The sequence below is a fragment of the Falco peregrinus genome, chromosome 1 (assembly GCF_023634155.1).
Source record: "Falco peregrinus isolate bFalPer1 chromosome 1, bFalPer1.pri, whole genome shotgun sequence".
Lineage (NCBI taxonomy): Eukaryota > Metazoa > Chordata > Aves > Falconiformes > Falconidae > Falco > Falco peregrinus.
This window is the reverse complement of record NC_073721.1, coordinates 33,093,206-33,115,426: the sequence shown is the minus strand read 5'-3', so window position 1 is coordinate 33,115,426 and position 22,221 is coordinate 33,093,206. Positions and strand designations below refer to the sequence as shown.

The 22,221-nt window shown below is 51.0% G+C and overlaps 1 protein-coding gene across 1 annotated transcript in view; it reads right to left on the bottom strand.

Annotated features, from left to right (window-relative positions):
• The window catches only part of MXI1 (MAX interactor 1, dimerization protein), a 47,384-nt gene extending 38,625 nt beyond the window's left edge, over positions 1–8,759 (bottom strand). Inside the window, exons 1-2 of the mRNA XM_005239253.4 lie at positions 8,307–8,759; positions 7,465–7,597 (exon numbers count right to left, since the gene is read on the bottom strand). Of these exons, the coding sequence (XP_005239310.2) occupies positions 7,465–7,597; positions 8,307–8,379 (206 nt within the window). The 5' untranslated portion in view covers positions 8,380–8,759. The remainder of the gene's footprint in view (positions 1–7,464; positions 7,598–8,306) is intronic.
• Positions 8,760–22,221: the final 13,462 nt, after the last annotated feature.

Genomic DNA, 22,221 nt, shown 5'->3' with positions numbered 1-22,221 from the left:
CTCCCTTCTTGACAGTGTAACAGATGGAAAGAGATGAATGAGAAGTGCTCAGAAAATAATCGACTATTTTATGCAGAGGAACTTTAATCAAAACTGAGGGGAAAAAACTGCTCTCAGTCCACATGCTTGCTCTGTGACAAGCAAGCAACCAAGTATAAACAAGTAATTAAGATGATGTTGGAAATCATTTAGGCTACTTCAAACTGGATTCATAAAGCAACAGAACTGAAGTGAAATCACTTTCATATCAAAGAATGGAAGTACAGTAGGGAGCAAAGAAATGAGATGGGAATATATCCAGCACAATGGAAAAAGCAGGCCTGTTCCCTCTGAGCTGATCAACAAGACAGTGCCTCATAGAGAAGAGATCCAGGCAAAGGCCAGCCAAGTGCACAGCCCCAGAGACCCACAGCCTCTGATCAAGAGAGCCCAAAATAAGTCAACAAAAACAAATCCTATCTTTGTTGTTTCAAAGCGGGTAGGGAGTAGAGGCCAACACTCTCAAGAGGAGAACAAACAGAAGCCAGTCTTTGAATTTGGGCAGAAGTTTGTCAGAAGAGATCAGGAGATGATCAACAGCAGGAGCTCCAAAAAGCAAGACAATTAACTCACCAGCATGAGATGAACTGGTCTGTTTGGGTCAGAAAGAGAAAAGGATTTAAAAACTCAGCCAGGAGCGAGAAAGGAAAAAGTCAGTCTTACCTACAAACAGGGGAGCAGATGGAAACAACATTACAGATGACAACCAATTCACTGTCAAGCAAAAGATCAGGTCAGGTTAAACAAAAGCATGAAGGATAAATCACTGCATATGTTGTGGATGAGGCATTACACAGAAAAGATACAAAGGTGGTGAGAAGTGAAAGAAAACAAAACACCTGACAGATGAGGAATACTACTTAAACCAGAGAACTGGCTGTACGCTGAATATGATGGGAAGAGAAAATGAGGGAATTCCAAGAAGAGATGACCAGGTCTGGCCCAAGTATCCTCCCCACCATCCCAGGGCACCAAATCTCTCTAGAAGGTGGGACTAACAACTTAAGAATCAAAATCTGAAGTTTCTTGTCACTGCGCCAACGCTGCTATCAGTGATGTAAATCAGCCCGGGGCAGCTGCAGTACAGCTCTACCTGGACAGAGTGCTGCAACATGAAAAGCATAAGCCCTGACTAACAGTCCCACTGCTGCATAACAGCATGCTCCTGTAGAGGCTTCCTCCAAATCCAGGAGGACAGAAGGATCATGAGCCTTCAGCCACAGAGAGTGACAATTCACAGCAGACAGATGCTGCAGCAGTGAATTATAGCTAAGTTGCAGATAACATCAACAACTGGGCCTGCTTCTGGTTTACACAAAAGCCTCTCTGCACAACTCAGACAGTCTAAAGAGACCACAAATTGCATTTTACACTTCCCAAAGGCATCCAAGTATAAATTCAGCCCAGAATCATGGGTTTCTGCAGACTCCCTGCCACTCAGGTCTCCCTATGCGTGGCTGTATTACTAATACACAAAGGAAAGCAGGAACTGCAGTTCTGCAGGATCATTTCACTTGGAGGGCTATAAAATAAACAGGGTGACAAAGGGGAACACAGTGTGTTCCCCCATGGAAACTGCTACCTCAGTCCTAGCACTTCTGGAGGCCTCATTCCTCCCCAGGGAGCCGGGTTTATGCTTCTCATGCCATTTGCCAGGTTCACCCTCACTGCCTGTGTCTTGCCTGGTAACCTGCCAGTTGTCCTGCAAAGCCAAGCATCACCAAGAAGACACTGCATACAAAACCTCGCCTACATGGGGTATACTTTTTTTGCCCAAATCATTGGCATGATATCAGCTTCCGACATAGATCAGCAGAGACAAGAAGAGGCACAACTTAGTGCCAGCAGGTTCAGAAATTCCAGCATCACTGCAACTTGCTTGTCTACACTTGCAGAATGCATTGGGGCCAATTCCATCAAATGGGCAGATGGGATATGCTGAGGCCAAACAGTTATTTAAGTACAGCCCTACCTGTCAACTTGCTCTGATCAACTGTATTCCAGTACAAACCTATAGAAGATAGTGGGATTTTAACCCAGGCTGATATACCTCTCATGCATGAACCAGCAATCCATTTTCCCAGTTTAACACTCCAATTGTCATTATGCTTTCTCAAAGAGAAGTCATGCTCACATCTAACTATAGTCATTACTGCTGACCAGTCCCTCTCAACATCCCTAACAAAGAAGCAATCTTTAACAGCTCAGCCTTGTCCAGTTTTCCTCTCTTGAAAAATTAACTAGTATATCTGTATATACTCTGTAGTGGAAGGCAAGATCTCCTCTCCAACTATTTCTAGTCAAAAACTCAGCAGCAGCATGAAGATTCCAGATAGTAATCACACTGTTTGTACATTATCAAAACGTGGCATAAATCAAAACATGGCACAGCAAATCTCATCCATTCTCTGTTTTACACATGTGGATTTGTACTCTATGAAGCAAAGCCAAGCCCTGAGCCATGAATAGAGCTCCCTGGCACTACAAGGCTTGAGACAGAAAGCAGTCTCTATCCCCAGCATATTACATACACAAGGGCCAGATTCTAATCCACCTACACACAGCAAGTCAAAACTCAACTCCCACTAGCTGTGGAGTAAGGTGTGATCCAGTGTGAGAGCAAGCAGAAAAAAACAAAACAAAACAAAACAAAAAGCCCACAAGCAAACAAAGTATCATCCAGAAACAAGTAACAACTGAGAGAGGCTAAGAAGCAGCAAAGCTGTCAACAAGCAGCCTCAGAGACCAGCTCTCTGGGACATGAAGAAAGGGGTAAGGGCGTTGTGCAGACAAGTAGACCAACACAGGCTGACACAGTGATTTGCTCTTTCAGGAATTCCTGACAGAAAATAGGCAAAGCATTCAACCTCCTGCACCTCCTCTTCCCCAATAAAATCAGAATTACATCACTGTCCTAACCCCAGAGGCCGTAGAAAGGACTGAAAATTGCCAGGTACTGTTATCAGCACAATGGGGGAACAGTGAACTTCCTCTGACAGAAAAGATATATTTAAAACTGTGCTTAAGCAAGTGTTCACCAGCCCCCCTACTCCTCCCCTGCACAGTGAAGTACAGCTGCACAGCACTGCTGTTCTGGTAAATCAGGCCTTCTTGTGCACCAGCCAGCCAAGGCTGACTTGCAGCTACGCATGCCACATCCTTTCAGCTTCTGCACCAGTGTCTGTGAACCTGTGGCACATGAAGCCATCACTTAAAGCACATGAGGTACCTAATGCACACCCACCTGTCGTTCCCCCCACCCCACCCCCTTAATCCTTGCTCAGGGACACTGGGAGCAAATTAAGCTTAAAGCCGAGAGTACCGGAGGGTTTAATAGCACAGTCCGCGTCCCGACCCTCAAGAAACAACTTCAAGGGTTATGAGAATGGAGGGCTACAGAGAAGATTCAGCACCAAACCATGGGATGGGGTTTAGAAGTGGGGAAAAAAAAGTTTCAAATGGGGCAGAGGACACTGCAACAGAGAAGATGAGGAGCTGCATCACTAGAATAGCCAGAAGGGCAAAGAAACCCAGATTTTCAAGATACCATGTCCAAAATGCCTTACCATGCCCATTACAGCTGCTGATTCCAAGCTCTGCAGGCAACCTGCTACCAGACTGTAGATGTCTGAAAGGCCCTTGGGAAGCAGCCTCAGACACAAGGGAGGATAATGGGAAGACAGGAAAATGAAAGGAAAAAGAAACTGGACAGAAATCAAACCCTCCCCCATGGAACTAAGCAATAGATTCTTTGAGTGCCCTTAACAACACAGGCCTCCCGGGAGAGCTGAGGGCTCCTAGCACCACCGGGAGGGTGCCTGGCATATTCCCAGGATCACACCAAAAAATCACAGGCTTTTCTACATGCCTGAGAGTCTAAACAAAAACAAAACACAAATGACAATCTAATATTGCAACCTCATTTCAGATTCCATTATAAATCTTAACTTCATTAAACTGACTGTATTGGGGGGGGGGGGGGGATCATTTAACATCTCTGTTGTTCATTTTATTTCCTGCTGACACAACAATTTAAATTGATTAAAAAGTCTTCTCAATTATTTCCAAAACATATAAATATCAAACCAGTCTAATCCTAATAAACAATAATGAACCTTTCAAATAACTGGGTCTATTTAGAACTGCGTATGTAGAGTCCGTAAGAGCAGTTTCCAGTGACATCACATGCAACAACGTACCCACGGAACTGTACTACCAGCATGGACTACTTCACTTCTCTAGTAAGTTCTCAGAACTCAGCTTCTGTCCCAGAAATGTCTTCAGAAGGAATGAACATTAAACAAACGATACTGTATGTTACAATAAATCTCTACTAATTTTTCACCCCAGTCCAAAACCCAGAAGATACTTTTGTCAAGAGCGAATTAAAAGAAGAGGCAAAATTAAATTCTAATTTAATACGGGTTGGCTAATTGATTTGCTTGGGTTTTTGCTTTTAGCTATGCGTTAAATGAGATTTTTTTAAAAAAAAAAAAAGTTTCACTTGCTTATTATGAACTCCAGGTCACAATGACTACGATTTTCCACATATTTTTGCAGGTGGGTGATTTTCAGTACCTAAATATCCCTGACTAAAGCAAGACTACATATTTTTAAATATATTCAGGTTTTAACTCACAGCTTGTAATACTAGGTCTTCAAAATACCCAGGCGAAACACTACACATACACACAGATAACGCCCTGAGGATTGCACAGGGGAACCCTCTGCAGCAATCTTAATGCTGTTGGTTGCACAAGTGCGACAGACGTAAGAACAGAGAACCTTAGCCAAAATACTGTTCTTTAAAAATACATCATGTAAACTAGAAATAATGAAGCAATGTTTTCCCTCTTATCTGCACACCCCTGTTTTGGGTAGAAAAAAATTATTTTGCTGGGACTAGGTGATCATCATAGTTCTATAAGAATAAGACTTGCTCCACCATTGCCACCCAGAGCTGGGCAGCCTGTTCCTCAGAACTTTCTGGGTGTCTGTGCCATGACAGCACAGAGCCTGTTAGGAATAAATAGCTGTCATGTCTGGGCTGCAAATGCTGAAGGGAAATGCCTGAATTTAAACTACAAATTAATGAGCATCTAGGCTCTTTAAATACCCTGCACCACAGAATCATGGATTATTTGGTCCAGTAAGGTCCAGCAACAAGGCACACCTGTCAATTTCTAAAAATATATGAGTAAAAGAAAAAAAAATAAACAAAACTGTGCTTTGTCAGGGTTGCTTGAGAGACAATTTTAAAGGCTTTTAAACAAGATCTGCTCAAGATCTAAATGCATAATTTCTCTACACTAATGAAACAGTTTGAAACAAAAGCAACCCAAGAAAATCTCTTGTCCACACATGAAATGTAAGTTTTGCCCCTCATCAAGGGTTTGATATTTAATTCAAAGTCCATTCAAACTCCACTAGACAGGACTTACTGAATTGTTCCTTTGATTTTAACAGGAAGGGATGATACAGAGCCTTCCTTAAACAAGGCTGATGCTATACTCAGCATCACACAAAACACACTGCAGTGAATTTGGAGGCACCCTGAACTTCACAGTTGTCACTTCCCAGCACTGCAGCCATCTGGAAGGCCTGCTATCTCCTACAGCAAGTACAAGCTGCTATGACTCGTGTTAAGAGAAACTTCCATTTCCAACCGTGCACGTAAGGTCTGAGCACCCCAAAAGACCTGCTCTGGTCTCTGCCTGGAGCCAACCTGACACTGGTCACTCCCTGAGTCCAAAACAAGCATGGGAGGCAACGCACTAGCTAACACACTCACTCTAAAGATTCAGTTTGGCCTCAGTATTCCTTGTATAACAAAGGTTTTAAATGAGACTAGAAAGTACCTTTTCTGCTTCTGTTGCCATTCCCTTCACATCAATATATTCAGCCTGTCATGCTAAATGGCCCAGCAGGCTGGTCTCAGCACAGAAAGGTGCCCCGTGAGAGCTGTGCCTGGGGGCTCTGTGCCAGCAGGGCATGCTGAGCACCTAGGCCCCAGGGACAGGGAGTGCTCTGCATCCCTCTCTAGCCTACAGGCTGCTGGATTCGGTGTTAAGGAGCTCCTGAGGGGGATGTGCTTCCAGCACTCCTCTGGAGAAGGGCAGGTTGCCATGACAAAGGCCTTTGAGAGAAAGAGGTGTGGGATGGAAAAATAGTATGTGAGAAACCTAGAGGGAAAAATACAAATCACAATTCAGCATTTGCCATCACTTCCCAACACAAAGTCACTGGTATTTGGGACTTTGGTTCATGGGAAACAGTAAAGGGCTATAACTGCCCTGAAATCAGGAGAGGCTGGATGAAGGAGGGAAACAAATACAAATATGCAGCATACAAACAGCTCAGGATATGCTGATCCTGATGAAGAAAACTTCCCCACAGCAAGGTGTCCTAACATCTCTTCAAACAACCTTTATTATCAAATGCTGCCGAAGCAGAATCACTGCAAGCAAAGGCACCTTTCCCTTAGGCCTTTACAGGTCCTTCCCAATGGCCTTAAGAAAGCTTTAATCACCTGAGCCACCTGCCACCATTTTATGGATTGCACAGGCCTTGGTGCAGTAAAAACAAGATTGCCATTGCTTTTTCAAAGTTATACTTCATGTTTCTGAAGTTTTTCTATCCCAGGTCTCAACAAGGTCTGAACAATTCTACAGAAGGCAACAAAAACAAAACAAAAAAAACAGGAATGAGAGGGGAGAAGCAGATTCTACCACAGCACCAAGCGATAGGTTTAATCCTGTTGTCTCTTCTAGATTTAAGAAACCAAGAAACATGTCATTGTATAGTAAGATAGGTGTCAAAACCATGAAGTTCTACAATTACCAAGCAATCAGAAATCTGGGAAATCCCGCTGCCCTGGAAGGCAGAGTGAAAGACAGCTTCGTTTTCTGAACTGAATTTTTAACACGTTGTACATAGCAGCCAGTCATCTCCCTCTCTCCCATTTGTTGTAGGGGATCAGTTTCAAAACATCATTTCCTTGCTTCAAATCATGCCTGTCATTACAATCCCAAAGCACCCAGGCTGCATGTGCACTGTCCCTTAAAAGCAGTGACTTCTGGGTTGCAAAGACATCAGCTGTATACAATGGAAATAGCTATTGCCTACCTCCTCCCTAACCCCTATGAACAGATCTCCCTATTCCCCTTCCCTCTGCAGCATCTGAGCCTTGGCACAGAGTCAGCTGGCAGTGTCACTTCAGATACAGCTCCCCTGTGTCCCTTCTGCTCTCAGGGCTACGGATCCAGAATGGACGCTGTACTTTTATGTCCCAGCTCTGAATCCCCCTGTGCTGGCTCTTCCCATTTTCCCCACGGGGTAATTTTCACTCCTCTGCCTCCAGCTTTCTTCCCCAGCTTCATCCTCCCGGCCAGCCCTGCATCCCACGCTTTCCTGTCCGCATCATACCTGTTGGCAATACTTGCATTGCTGCCACTGCCGCTGTGTTTTCTTGCCCGGCTCAGCCTCCGTGTGGGCTTTGGGTCTTGTAGTCCAGGACCTGGAACTGAGGGGAAGGTCGAGGCATAGCCATGTTCGCACTCTGCATGAGAATCAACAGGCAGGGCATTAAGAAAAAAGGGGTTATTAAAAAAAAAAAGAAAAAAAAAGAAAAAAAGAAGTAGTCTGCAGGCAGGCCTCACCAACCACTAACTCGTCAGCCTAGCTGGGGAGGCCCTTAACCACAACAGCTCAGGGAAATGACTGAGGGTGTATTCAGAGGGAAGTGGACTGGGAGGTGGAGAAAAGAGAGGAAGGGGAGTAAAAAGGCTCTGCCAGCCTTGGAAGAAGGCCACCACCACTCAAACACCTGGAAATATCAAAAAAACCACCATGACAGCCCAGAGAGCACCTCATCTCTCACCTCCTGCCCCAGCTATCTGAACCAGGCAAACCAGGTGTATTTCACTGTGCCATCGAGGTCTCTGCAAAGCCAGAACCACCCGCCACCATCCTTCTTGCCCAGTGGGAAACTTTCACACCGATGCCCACTTTTCCTTCCAGAAATCGCATTCACCTCAGTCTCCCCCTCACTGCAGACACCTTCCACGTCGGCCACCGCCTCCAGGAGGCCCCACCAGCCCTGTCCCTCACCAAACCTCTCACTGCCGGGGGTTTACCGCTAGCCCACCTGCCAGGACTCGCTCTGATCCCCTTCTCCAGGGTCATCTCCCCTCCGCGGGGACCTCTGACCCCAGCCCAGCTCCCCCCACGGAGGGCCGCTATTCCAGCACCCTTCCTCCCCCCATTACCTCTCTCCCTTCGCTCCAGATACTCAGCCGCCTCCAGCAGCCGCTGGATGTTGATCATCTGGACCTGCTCCATGGCCCCCTGGCCGGCAGCCGGGGCACTCCGCAGCCCCGGGCCCCCCCTCCGTCCCCACGCTCCCAGCTCCGCCGCTGGAAACGGGGGCGGCTGCGGGGGGGGAGGAGCGAGGGATCGCCGTCTCTCCCCAGCCCCCGGGCCTCCTCGCACCGACAGCCCCCTCGTCCCGGGGGGGCGGCTCTCCTGGGAGGGCGAGGGGTGGGCGCACGGAGGCGGCAAGGGAACGCGCGAGGAAACGCCGGAGGAAGGACCGGGATCCTCCCCCCGGCGGGGCAGCGAGGCGGCAGCGACTCCTGACCCAGGCCCGGCCGAGCGCTGCCCCCACCTGCAACCCTCGCTGCGGCCCGCGGCCCGCCCCCGGTCCCGGCCCGGATTTACCCACACTTGGGGCCCTGCCAGGTTCCTCCAACCCCCTCGGCCCCCGCCTGGGCTCGGCCCCCGCCCGGCCGGCCCCTCAGCCCCGCGGCAAGACCGGTCCCTCAGGCCGCCCCGCCCCGCGCCCGCCGCCGCGCACCACTTTGTTTACCTCTGCCCGGCGCTCGCGGGGGGGGCGCGGGAGCGCAGCCGCGGGGCGGGCTGGGAAATGTAGTTCCCCGGCTGCCGCCCAGCGCTGAGGGACGGCGGCTGTCTGGGGTCACCACCCGGTAACAGCCACCCTCGCCGGCCGGGGCTGCGAGCGCCCTCCGGGCCCCACGCGTGGGGACCCAAAGCCCCCCCGGGGAAATGGCTGCGTGCCCTCACGCCCGAGGTGATGGCTCTGTGCCCACCCAGCCCCTGAAGGAGCGATGGCCAGGCCCTGAGGCGACAGCTCTAAGCCCACCCAGCCCCTGAGGTGGCAGTAGCCAGGCCCTGAAGTGATGGCTCTGTGCCCACCCAGGCACCGAGGTGACGATGGTTTGCCCTTGTACTTCACTTCCAGCTCACAGCCCCTGGTCAATCAGTGGCACAAACGCAGCAGCGTGCACAGTCCACACGCCCAGCTATAAATGGTGGGGTGAGGAGTGGGCACAGCTTCCCCCTAGGCCACTGCAGGCTGGGGAAGCCAGGCAACAGCCGCTGCCACACCATAGTAGCCTGCAGGTCAGAGCTCCACCAGCATGCTAGGGGTGAGACAGACATCGCCTAGGAGGCTGGAGGGACCTGCAGCCACTTCACCCCCTTCCTTGCAAACATCTGGGCTTTCCACACCTGGAAGAGCCAGGACTGTGGCAAGAATAAAGCAGAGAGGCTGCAAAAGAAAAAGCTGCAGCCACAGCATGGGAGCTTTCCACACCTCACGTGTGGAGATGTAACCAAAAACAAGGCGCTGGGCTCTGGGCATTCACATCTGGAGTGACTGGTACCCGCGTTTCTGATGGGAGACAGATGTGCAAGACCCATTTTTTAATGCGAACATAGCCCTTTGAGGTCACAGACAAAAGATGCCAAAGACAGCTATCTCGCTATATTTGAAGCAGCACATAACAACAGTGACCATCTCGACATTTTAATGAAAACTGTCACACCTATACCTTGCAGTCCGATCACTCTTCTCAACATCTTAATGAAGTATTCGCATCCTGATTTTCATACAGGAGAAAACCCTCGAGATCACTTCTGTGACTCAGAATTTTACCAACTTCAACATTTGCTAGAATGTAGCTTAGAAAACCTGTTAACAATTAATTGTACAATACCAGTCTCTAAAACGTTTGATCTACTCCCAAAAAGGGCACAATCATAGAACATTCAAATTCAGAATCAGAACACTCAGAGTAAAAATCTGAATCTCAAACTGATACTGACTTAGAAACTCTCCAAAGATTGTTTTGAAGTTCTAATTGGGATTATTTTCATGGGTCTGAACCTTCAGGTTGTGACTGGTTACATTTGCAAGCACTCCTGCATCAGAATGGGAGCTGGAAAAGTACATTGAAAAAAGACCAGAAAAGCTGAGATTCTCAATTAACGGCTTGTGTCTGGTAGCACGAGCTTTAGCAGAGCACAAAGTATCAGGAGACTCGTGATGAAGTTGTAAGAGTTGGCAGCACTCAACTTGAGAAGGCCTGAAAAAACGTGGATTCAGGGTAACTAACTTTTCTTTAAACACATTTTGCTGATTCACCATTTCTGAGGGTTCCTCAGAAAACTGCAGGCTTGCAGCTGATGGAGGTAAAAATAATACCACTATTCAGTTCTTAGACAGCCGTTTTCATCTCCGAATCTCAAAGGGTTGATTTGTTTTTTTCTCTTAAGATGGGATAGTTGAAAAATAAAGGAAGCTGGGACACCTTCAGGGACGTACCTCCCCCATCCTGTGCTATGGAAAAGCAAGCCCCAGCCCCTGCTCAGGCAGGACAGCCTCCATTCACATACCTACACTGAACCAGACCACAGCACTTGTAAAGATGGGCTTTTGTCTGGGGGAGAACTCAGGGAAGGAAGTATTGTCTCTCTCTCTCCCTCCTTTTTTCTACACTTGAACTGCCAATAGAGCAGATTTTTAAAAGCACATGGAAAGTTTCAAACTTGAGCGGTCTCAGGGACTACTTTTATGATCTTGGATTACTTACAAAGGGAAAAGGATGCTGATGCACACACCTCTCCCCAACAGGGGCTAACACAAAAGCATTTCTGAGCTCTAACTGTGCTTCCTCTAACGCGCTTCCAAAGCCAGAGAGCCATTTGCCTCTCAGGATTAGCAGTATTAAACATTAAAAAACCCGCACAACACCATCACCACCCCCTAAAAAAACCAACTCATGATGAAGCCCCAAAATGACTGCAAGACAGGTTCTTGTCAGCATCCACTGCCACTAGCTTTTCTGATGGCACATTCAGAGATATGTGGTGCCACTCTAGGGATTAAATAGGGAAAGCCACAGCTGGAAAACAAAAGGAGTTGTTTAGGAGCATATCAAAGCGTCAGCCTCCTGAATAAGAGAGTATGAAGGAGGGGAACACTGATCCACACAGTGAATTAAATCAGCACTGGAATGAAGTAACAGCAGGATCAGTTCTGCATGAAATGATGTAGGATCAGCTCTTCCATTTACACATCAGCGCAGCTTCCAAGTCTTTGTTTCTGAAGTAAACAACGTACAATTAGAAAAAAAATTCTGTGTGAAACAAAGACAAATTTGAGAATCAACTGTGGGACATCTTCCCAAAGAAGGAGGCCTGAAGAGGCAGGCAAGCCAACCACGGAGCCACAGCAGATCCGCAAAATCTTTCAGTTGCCATCCCAAGTGCTCATGTGGGCAGGTCAGCCTGCAAATGCCAGAGTTGTATGTGGCAGAAATAAAAGTGCGTGGAAAGTGAATGGCACGAAGAGGCCCTATGCTATTCAACTGCTGACCAAAAACCCCCCAAAGTCACATTTTAAATGTGGTTGAGCAATCCACAGGCAATGCTGGGGAGGGGCTAAGGGAAGAGTATTTTAGGGGAGAATGAGATCATTTAATTTAGTGGCTCCAAATGATCTGTAAGTACAGTTTTCTGATTATAAGTGCTTGCTGCCTGGCATCCCTTCTGGCAGCTGTGATTCACTTTCATTGTGTGTTCTGCTGCTTCGCCCTTTAGAAAGGGGCTTTTTACATTTTATTAAATGGCACTTCGGCAGCCCTCCATTTCCAGCCTTAATAATGGATTTGTTAATCTCCCTGATAGCCTTTCCCTCCTCCTTAGCAACAATTTAAATATCCAAGAAGAAATCTGCAGTGCAGAAATCAATTAATATTTACATCTGAAATGCTGCTGTACTATTTTAATCAAGTAGAACAGATGTGGTCTGTTTTTTACCAATATCACCATCACTTGCATTAAACTAGCATCTTCCATCAGGGAAATCTTCTAAGAGCTTTCCAGAAAGTAATGTTTTAAGCTTCTCACACCTGCAATGACTTTAGCTCTTTTCTTTCCACTCTACAGGAAGGGAAACTGAGGTGTAAGCAGCATAATCACTTGCATAAAGACACACCCCAAGCTAGAGCTGGAACAGGAACACAGCTCACAGATCAAGACGCTCAAACCCTCTGCTTTGAACACAAGGCTTAGAAATAGCATGGTGCTTTGCAACATGGAAGTTATTTTCAATAAGGGCAATCCCTCTGGCTAAACTGCCTGCTTTTCCATCCCTTCTTTGGCTTTTTCTAAAATCCTTCTATCTCCAACTCTTTGCAATCTCTGGGAGGAACATGAAGATGGCAACAGTCGCAAGAGCCTCCTTTGCCCACCTTCACACAAACCCTGCAAATTCTTAATATTGCTTTCAAAGCCTTGAAACCTAACACTCCTGCAACCAAGGCATGAACCGAGACCCCCAGTAGGAATCATGCTCTGCTTCTCTCAAAGCAGTGAAGATTCACTGATTCCCCAAATTTCTGGGTAGAGCAGATCCATAAAACTCCTGTTTTTCTAGCCAGGGGGAACATCATCTCTGACATACCTGAATATCCCACCTATCAGCTACATGCTGTAACAACCAGGTCTCTATTTGTGTACTCATGACTGTAACAGCTCAGCATCGGAGGACTCGTAGCAGCGGGCCAGAGAACATCCTAAGTCCCACCTACTCAACACTCTTCCAATTCTTGCAATACCTTCAGTTAAGGGACCTACACCTCCTATAGGACATGGCCTTGTTTCTCATTGGGAGCTTCATTCTTTTGCAAGGCACCAGGTAATTCCTCTCAGCTCTCCCACTGGTGCCTGGAACCCATCCAGTAATGAGGACAGACATTTCTCAAAGCCAAACCACCTGGCTATCCAAGAGTTTGAACAGGAATAAGGCACATGCTGTATACCTCACTCTGGTTCAAGGACCAAGCTCTACCCATCAATAAGGTAAAAGCCACAGGTCTATCAGCTCTTCAGGCTACTTGCTCCTTTCCTCTGGGAGATGTGTTGCTCTGTTTTCAGGCCTGTGCTGCACCCCAGTTTATTCTGAGTCAGTTACTTATTCTGTGACTTTGGTTAAGTCACTTACTGCTTCAGCTGCAAAATTAAGTAAGAGGACCCCCTGTAAGAAAAAAATACATCATATACAGGACAGGGTCCTTCAGCAAAATAAGAAGGTAGGATTCTTCAGCCAATAGCAGAAGGCGTGTCTGCCAGCTCTCATGATGCTCTGCTGACGGGGGATGTGACTGGTTCTCGGCAGTGCTTCTGGCACAGTCCCCTGGTTTTACCTCTGCCCTATCATTTCTCCTGCTGTGGCTTCCTTCTGAATGTCATGCTGAGGCCCAAACAGTGTGAGTCAAAATAACCCAACCTGGAAGTGGCTAGCACATGAATCACTGTGGCCAGGTCACGAACCAGGAGGAATGAAAAGGGTTTATTGTGAGCTGGATGAAAAATATATAAATAAAGGAGCGCTGTACTGCTCCATGTATCACATCACATCCAAGACCATCTATACTGACCCTGAGCCATGTGTTCAGCTCTCACTAATTCAACGGGAGCTCTGCGCACTGGCTGAACGCAGTCTCGTCCCTTCTGCCCTCCGCTAATTACAGGTTTCTGATACTTCTTCACTTTGGCTTGTCAAAAAACCACCCCAAACAGCACATAAACAACAGAAGGAGCCACATGATGAAGATACTGTTGACCCACCCTCAAGGCTCAGTTCTCCTCTCTTTCAGAGAGGATTATTCAGGAGCAAAGGACAAATCTAAGGTCATGTATTTGTTATTCTTGGTCACAAGGTCAATAAACATTGCCAGCACTTGAAGAAGATTTAGCTATCTTCTGTGAGGGGCCAAAGTCCAGTGTCCCATGCGTCCATGCCTCTACTAGACTTGTCAATGGGGACACTGCTGTTCCAATGTCTTGCTTGCCTTCATGCTTTTAGAAGAGGATATGGCAACATTGGTCTGTATCTGTAGTGAGATCAGTACGTATTACATACCACAGCTATTACAGGTAAGTCATCCTATCCAAAGAATTCATCACGTGTTTACGCAACTCCTGCTGACAAAAGCATGAGCCCACACACAAGGGGGATGCTTGGAGCATACTAAACCTCAGCTGAGTTTACTCCAGGTCCCTCTGAAAACACCTTCCAAACTCCAGTATTTCAGCTGTTACAGATTTCCAGCCATGCTTATTCATTAAGTGGCCTTTGCAAAGGTTACAGATACACCAACAGAACTGCCCTCAGCACAACTTTCATTTCTGAAAACAGCCACTGCAATTTTTTTCATGTGATGTTTCTATTCCTTAGATACCAAGCTTAAATTTCTAGAAACAGGTCATTTGGAAACCTGTACATGTCAGTTAGCAAGGTGTTTTGGGATTGGGTTTTGTGGTCTCACCGTGAGAACTGCAGCAAGCAGGCAAGCAGCACTGTTATTCATTTCTAGAATAAATATTCAACTGGAAAAATAATTCAGTTATGTTTCAGTAGCTAAAATACTCCAGTCTGCCCAAGTAGTCTGGTAACAGGACTCTAGCCTTCCTTGTCACTGTACTGTAATACAGATAATTTTTATTCCAATTTTTTTCAAAGGTGAGTGAATACTACAAGGGTGGTTTCACTGCTGGTGCTGAAAGGGCACTCTTGAAGCACAGTCTCCCCCTGCCACGGCCCTGACAGTAGATCCTACTCTGCTCTGTGGCTCTCAGCCCTTTGGTTCTGTTTCCACACCATCCAGTCAACCCAAGGCCCCTCTGCTATTATTCACGACCACAATGACAGGATGTGGAATCTATAAATGTAAAAAACCCATCTCCTTATTTCTCCCTGGGCACCAAGCAAGTAGGAAACTCCTGCCTTAACTGAAAGTCCTGCCCTAGACACGGAAGGCTCTACTGGTCACCTTAGACCACCGACCTGCGGACAGAGGTGGAAAACTGGTGTGTTTTAGAGGCTGAGAAGGGCCTTGTAGCTGCTCCTCTACCATCAGAAGGTGTGACATGCACACTCTGGGATATCCAAGACTTTGGATCTACAGGAGACAGAGTTGCCTCTGCCTCTCAGGGGGGCCCTCTACCAAATAGCATCCCCTCCTACTTGGGACAGTGTTTTAAAAAGGTGAATAATCTGGTACAGCCACCAAAGGCTTAGAAGAACGAATGTGGACACTTGAGTGTGGTTTGTCAGAAACTGTAAACCAGGAAAACCACTTGAGCTCAAACAGCCATAACAGCCCTTCGTTAAATTCCTGCCTTTGGCTCCTGAAGCCCTTCAGCTTCCACACAGCTGTGATGCTGATCCCAGCTGGCACCCTGCTGCTTCACCCAGCCCTGTCCCCATCCTCATCCTGGCCAGGAGGAGACAAACATTACCTGTTAACTCTGTTTTTTTAAGACTGTGTTTCCTTGGGGCAGGGCACTGTCATTCCCCTAAGTGTACAGCACCTACTGTACACTGAAGTGCAACAGGGCTGTGACTCAGCCACCCTTCTGATGGGAGTAACACCAAAATAGCTTGTTACAGCCCTGCGTAACACCACTGTCAAATGACATGGGCATCCTGCAGGAAGCAGGCGAGCACTAAGCCTGTCTGTAATTGAGTTTGGCCGCAGTCTTCATCACCAAACTTTTTTGAGCTGGTCTCCTCTGCTATTGCTAATTGCCAGGTTGGAGACTAATGAGGAGCGACCAGCCATTACCAGTGCCTGTGCCAGGCCGCCAGCACAGGATGCATGGAGCAATCACTCTTGTGCTGGCAGATGAAAGGGCATAACATCCTCTTGGTGCAATAACCTGAGCTCTCCAAGCAAATCTCTGCCCAGTAAGACTACGCGTATGCGTTACGATATAACCCTCCTGCTTCTGCAGCTATTCCTTAGTTTAGACAGGGCCCATAATGCTCAGAGATTGTTTTCCAATCCCAGCAGCATTTTTCTTTGTTTGGGAGCAACACGTAAAAGCTGCCTGGTTTACAACGGTCATGTTCTGTGCTGTGCACGTTCAGTAGCTGAGCCTTTAGTTAAATGGGACTTTTCAACCTCAAATGTCCTGTTTGCAAATTAACATATTGAAAGGCTTTGCTGAATTGCCTAATAAAAGTGAGGATTTTCAGTACTATGGCCGTGATGATTATTGGTGGAAGCTTCAGTGAAAACAAGTGCTCAGGAAAGGAGTTGTTTGGATGCAAACACATCTTTTCAGAATTCAGCAGTGAAAAATCCGGCTGTCCTGCCCATTTCCCTGTTCCGAACAAGGACCCGTATAAAATGATGCATTTTTAAATGGAGCATATAAAAGATCAGATGCTCCCCACCACAATGGCAAGAAAAATTCTACAACCACCACCCCCAAAAAAAACAACCCATGATTTTGACAATTCCCCTCCAAGACAAGAGCACTTTTAAAGAAAAAAAAAAACAAAAATCAACCCAGCGGTCTCACGCTTGATCTCCACAGCAGCAGTGCTGCTGCCTTCACACGCAAACCTGATTTTTGCTGGTAACTCCTGTCATCTTCCTGCTCGCAGCCACTGGCCGCGGTGCGGCTTAGCTCCTCAGACACACGGCTTTGCAGATTCATTACGAAACAACAATTAGCATGTGAGAAAAAAACAACCGCTCCAATATTAATGCAACTTTGGAAAACAGAAAAGCAGCCTGCATTTGTTCTGCGTGAGCGGAGAACAAGGGCTTTCGGCCCATCCCCACCACGGCTTTAGCGGCAGAGCGGCTTCTCTGCAGCGGGATCCCTTTCCCGGGAAGCCTGCGTGCACGCAGCTGTTCCCGCAGAACAAGGGCACCCTATATCGTCACCTGCATGGGACCTATAGCGGCCATAGGGGATGAGCGGCAAGGGGAGGGTGAGGGTGCGATGGAGACGAGCGGCGAAGGACTCGCCGGTCCCTTTGTAAAGTTAAACGAAAAAGAAAACGCAGCGCACGCTCCGTGAAGAGGAGGAAAAAAAGGAAAAAAGAGAACTAGGGAGGCGAGAGGAAAAACTAAAAGAGAAAAAATGAAATACAGAAACCGAAAATAGAAGAAAGCGAAAATAAATCCAAACGGAGACTAAAAGAAAGAATAACAGAGAAACCCGAGGAAAACAAGGGCAAGGCGCAGGGGGGAGCGGGGCCCGGGGCTCCCGGTGGCGTTTGCATGTGACATCCCCGAGGGAACAGCGGCACCCGGAGCCCCCGGGCTCGCCTCCCCCGCCGGGCTCCCCCCCCCGCGCCGGCCCTGCGCCCCCCCGCGCCCCCCCGCCGCTCCGCTCCGCGCTCGCTCCGCGCCCCGCTCGGCAACGCGTGACGTCACACGGGGGACCCCGGCGCCGCGCATTGGTGGAGAGGGACGCGCGGCCCCGCCCCCCGGGAGCGCGCCGCCAATGAGCGCGCCAGGCTGCCTCCATGTGCGAACCATGTGGCTGCGGGGGCGGGGCGCCGACGGGCGCAGCGCCGCGGGGCCGCGGGGTATCCGTTCCGCGCGTGGGGCTCCGCGGGTGCGCACCGCCGCGGGGGGCACGGCGGCCCCTTTGTTCCCAACGTGTTTGTTCCCTGCAGTGCCGCCGTCCCTCGCAGCCCGCGCCGCGCTCCGCAGGCCGCTCGGCCGGGGAAAGGTGCAGGCTATGCGCAACTCTCCGCGCCCGCGGAGCAGGGGGCCGGCGGCACGGCCGGCCACCGCCCCGCACTGGGCGCTCGCCCTGCCCTGCCCTCCCCTGCCCTCCCCGCCGGCTACCTGGCGAGCGCTGCCGCTTGCCTACGTGACTCTGCCCATGCCCCGGCGGGGGGAGCGGGGACGTGTCACCGCCTCCTCCCCCGCCGCTCCGGCTCCGCCACCGGCTTCGGCTCCGCGCGGGGCCGCCGTGCCCCCCGGACCGTCTCCGTGCCCCCCTCGAGCTTCCCCCCCCCCCCCCCCCCCCCCGCCTCGGGAAGCGGAGATGCGCCGTCCCGCTCCGCTCTCCATCCCAAACTTTCCCCCCGAGCCCGGCCTCCCCGTGCGTGGGGCGGGGGGGGCCACGCGTGCCCCTGCCGCGGGGGGTGCGGGCCGGCCGCGGCGCCCTTTGTCACTGCACCCCCGGCCCCTGCAGCCAGCCAAAAGTTTGGGATATTATTTATTGCCCCCTTCATCCCCCACCCCCGCCCCCCGGGGGGCACGCACACGCGCGGCCACGGCCGCCAGCCCACACTTACTTTTATTCTCCTTCTCGATCCGCTCCAGGTAGCTGGCGGCCTCCAGCAGCACCTGCACGTTGTAGAGGAAGGTGTCCATGCCCGCCGCGGGGCTCGTGTTGCAGATGTCCCCGAGGGGGGCACCGGGCCCCGCCGGCCGCCCCCGCGCTCCGCGGCTCCCTGCGCGGCCGGCCGCGCTTCCCCATGCCCCGCCGCGCCGCCGCCTCCCTGCGCGGCGCTGCGTGCGCGCCCGGCCGCCCGTCCGTCTGCCGGCGAGCCCGGCGGCCGCCGCGGTCCTAGCGCTGCCGCCCGCCCCGGCGCTGTGTCGCCCCACGGGCCGTCGCCGCCGTCCCGCCCCCCCCCCCCCCGCGCCCCGGCGGGGCGGCCCGGCCCGGCCGCGCCTGCGGAGTGCGAGCGCCGGCGGCTGCGCGATTCTCGGAGGGCCGGGGGGGATGGCGGGGGGGGGCGGGGGGAGCAGCCGGCGGGGCTGGGGCGGGCTTGTCCGGGGCCGAGGAGACCGGCGAGTCGCCCCCCAGCAGCCCCGGGATGGCCTGCACCCCCGGCGGCGAACGACCCCCTGGAAACGGCAGGGCTGGAGCGCCGGTGGCACCGCTCCCCCCGGGGATGGTGGCGGCACTGGCCCCGCCACTGTGGCAGTGGGGGCCCCGCTGCACCCACACCCAGGACGCAGAGGCACAGCCTGGCCTGCCGTGTCGCTTGTCACCCCGTGTCACCTGCCCGAGGGTCCTTCCCTGCTCAGGGACCCAGGGTGACAGGCAGGCTGGGGACCCTCTGCTACATCCAGCCCTGGGGGCGATGGGAGCCAGCATTGCAGGCACAGCCCCTGACTCCAGCAGACCCCCCCCGGCACAAAACACCAGCGCTTTAATATCAAATTCCTTGTCCTTTTTTGAGCAGTGGCCCCGAAAGCCCTCTCTGAGGTCAGACTCCAAAAGCAATGAATAAATTAATATTTTCCAAAGCAAACCAGAACTGGAGAGCAGGCAGGGGTGCACCAGCCATCCCCTCCCCACCCCCCCACCCCCCACCACCCCCCGTCTGTCCCTGCAGACCCGGGGTCAGGGCTGGGCGCACTGCCCCGGGTATGTATCCTTATTTGCCCCTTGTTCCGCAGCCCGGCAGGTGGAGAAAGCGCCTGCTCCCTTGGGAGAGAGCGCGGGATCTGGCCCAGACTGAGGAGGAGGAGGGCGAATCTTCACACTTCCACAAGCCATCTGTGATCTCAGGCCCATGAGTTTGTGAGTTTTGAGGGGGCAGCAGGAGGGGACCCTGCTGGCACTGGGCTGGCAGCAGACAGCCTCCGACACCCTCCTGGCTCTGCTTCCATCCCTGGTGGCAACGCCCGGGTCACAGTGCTATGCTGGCAGCACAAAATCCCGCTCCTGCTCGGCCGGTCAGGTTGGTCTGGATCTGCAAGGAGCCTTGCGGGAGCAGCTGGGGTGAAGCATCACTCCAGAGATGTGCTGGGGTGCAGGGACCTGCTAATGCCCGGCTGCTGTGGGGCTCTGTGGGCCTCGCTGGGCTCACCAGCCTGGCAGGGGCCAGCACTGCCCGGAGGTAAGGAGAGAAGAGACATCGTGGTGGCGTTCAAAAGATGCCATATTAGTAAGTGTTAATTGGTACCTGGAGCCCACAGTGTCATGGGGACCTGAATCACCTGAGAGAGGATGATGCCCCAGACAGCAGCGAATGCAATGAAGTTCCTCCAGCTCCCTGGTGGTAGGGGCTGGCAGGCTATTTTTGGGAAGCATGGCTGCAGAATTCATCAGTCACACACCCTTCCCAGGCCACGTGCAGGAGCTGGGCCAGCTCTCCAGGCAGCTCAGCCCAGCCACTCCTGTGGCATGTGGCACCTCTGCACCACCAGCACCAATGTTTGCTGCCACACTGAAGACGCCACGACTTGTCCCATCAGTGCGTTTGGCAAAGTGCCCCTACTTCCACCTGAAACGGGCTGAGGGATGGCACAGGGTGGACTGGCAGCACCCGCAGATGGGAGTCCCTGGAAAATTAGGAAGCAGGGTGGGGCATGAAGCTTAAGCTGGATTTAGACGTGGCCTGGAGAAGGGTGGCGAAGGCGGAGGTGAGAGCACGGTCTGCTGTGAGCAGAGTGGTACAGCACACTGCTGCCAGGCTGGGGTGTGCGCAGCACCCACAGGCATCCAGCCATCTGCAAGAACAGGATTTCAGCTGGAAGAACTGGGGCTGACCAGGGCAGGGGGGTGGCGGTGGGAGCCAGGCTGAGCCATAAAGTACATCCAAGCAAGCAAAGGACTCAAAATGTACTTGGCTTTTATTAACTCCACTAACTAGCTGAGATAACACACGATTCCCACTTTACAAGTGTGCGCTGGCAAATGGTTCCATTAAAAGATCGGGCAGAAAGTCTCAGGTTTTCCAACAGTGCAGGGACTGAGCCAGGGGTGCAGCTCTGCTCCAACCAGCCGTGGTTGCATCTGCTGGAAACCAGGGCACAAACCGCTGCCCTGTTCGCACTGAGGTCATCCTTCTGCCTGCTCACCCATGGGGAGGGGGCTTTCCATGACCTTAGCTTAAAGTATGAGAAGTCGTTAATGAAAACACATCCAAGACAGCAGAGGCAGCCAGCATAAAACTGCTTAAAAATCAGATGATTTAAAAATCTCAGCCCCCCTCCCAGAAGAAGATGAGGATGCCTATGGTCATCTGGAGTTCATACTGTAGATCCTGTGCCTAATGGCAACATCCTCTGCTGTCTACTGTATTTCTTGGTCCTCCTCGTGCACCTGCACAACCCTTCTCCTGGGACTTTTTGAATGCTTTGTATGAATCAGTGCTGATTCAGCCACCAGTGGTGCGAATGGCTTTTCCCAGTGTGACATTCCCAGGTATGAAGCCAGAATCGTCACAGTTCTGCTTCCTTTCCCTTCTAGCTTAGGTCCAAGACACTTTTTCTTTAAAAGTACTTCCACAGAGAAACGCAATCTGAATTGTAAGTCTCCCCAAACAGCTTGCCCTGAAGAGTTGGACCTCTGCTGTGGCTGGCCAGGCTACAGGGTGTCTGAGATGCCCCCAAGAACCTTGGTGGGTCTGGCCTAGCTTTGAGCCCCAGCTACCAGCCCCAGAACCCCTGTCTGAAAGGGACCGTGCCCTGGACCCTTGTGCCCTGAACCCTTCGATGCTCAGTTTCTTCTGACATTTTTTCTGTGGGCACCCATCCTTGGCCACCGGCAGTAGAGTGCTGAACTGGCCTGGCTGTCCCCATGCTTTGCTGCAGCAGCCCCAAATCACAGCTCCCATCTCAGTCCTGGGATTCCACACATGGCTGGGTCTTTGGTGAAGTGTTAGAGGCTGTGCCTGGACACCTCCCATGGGGATGGTCCTTGTCCCATGAGGTTTGTACTTGGAGACAGGCTAGTGCAAATGCACAGCTCAGACTCTTGGCCATCAGTCGTACCAGGAGGTGCAAGAACACTTGCCTGTCCAGTCTGCTCCTGGGATGGTGGAGGGTTACGGCATTTGTTAGGGAATGGGGCAGGGAGATACCAGCATTTTCAAGAGAATGGTCCAAGGCCAAGATTTCCAAGGGAACTGGCTCAGAGGAGAAATGGGGCTTCTAGGGGATATGGGCTGGGGGGTTCTTTGCAAAAGAAGGGGTGGGCAGGGGAAAGCACGTGGACAGATTGGAGAAGCACCACAGAAGGGGTGCTAAGGGAGGAGGTTTTGCAGTATTGCTGGCTCTGCACATCCACCAGCCACGGCCTACCACCCTCACCCACAGCAGCCTT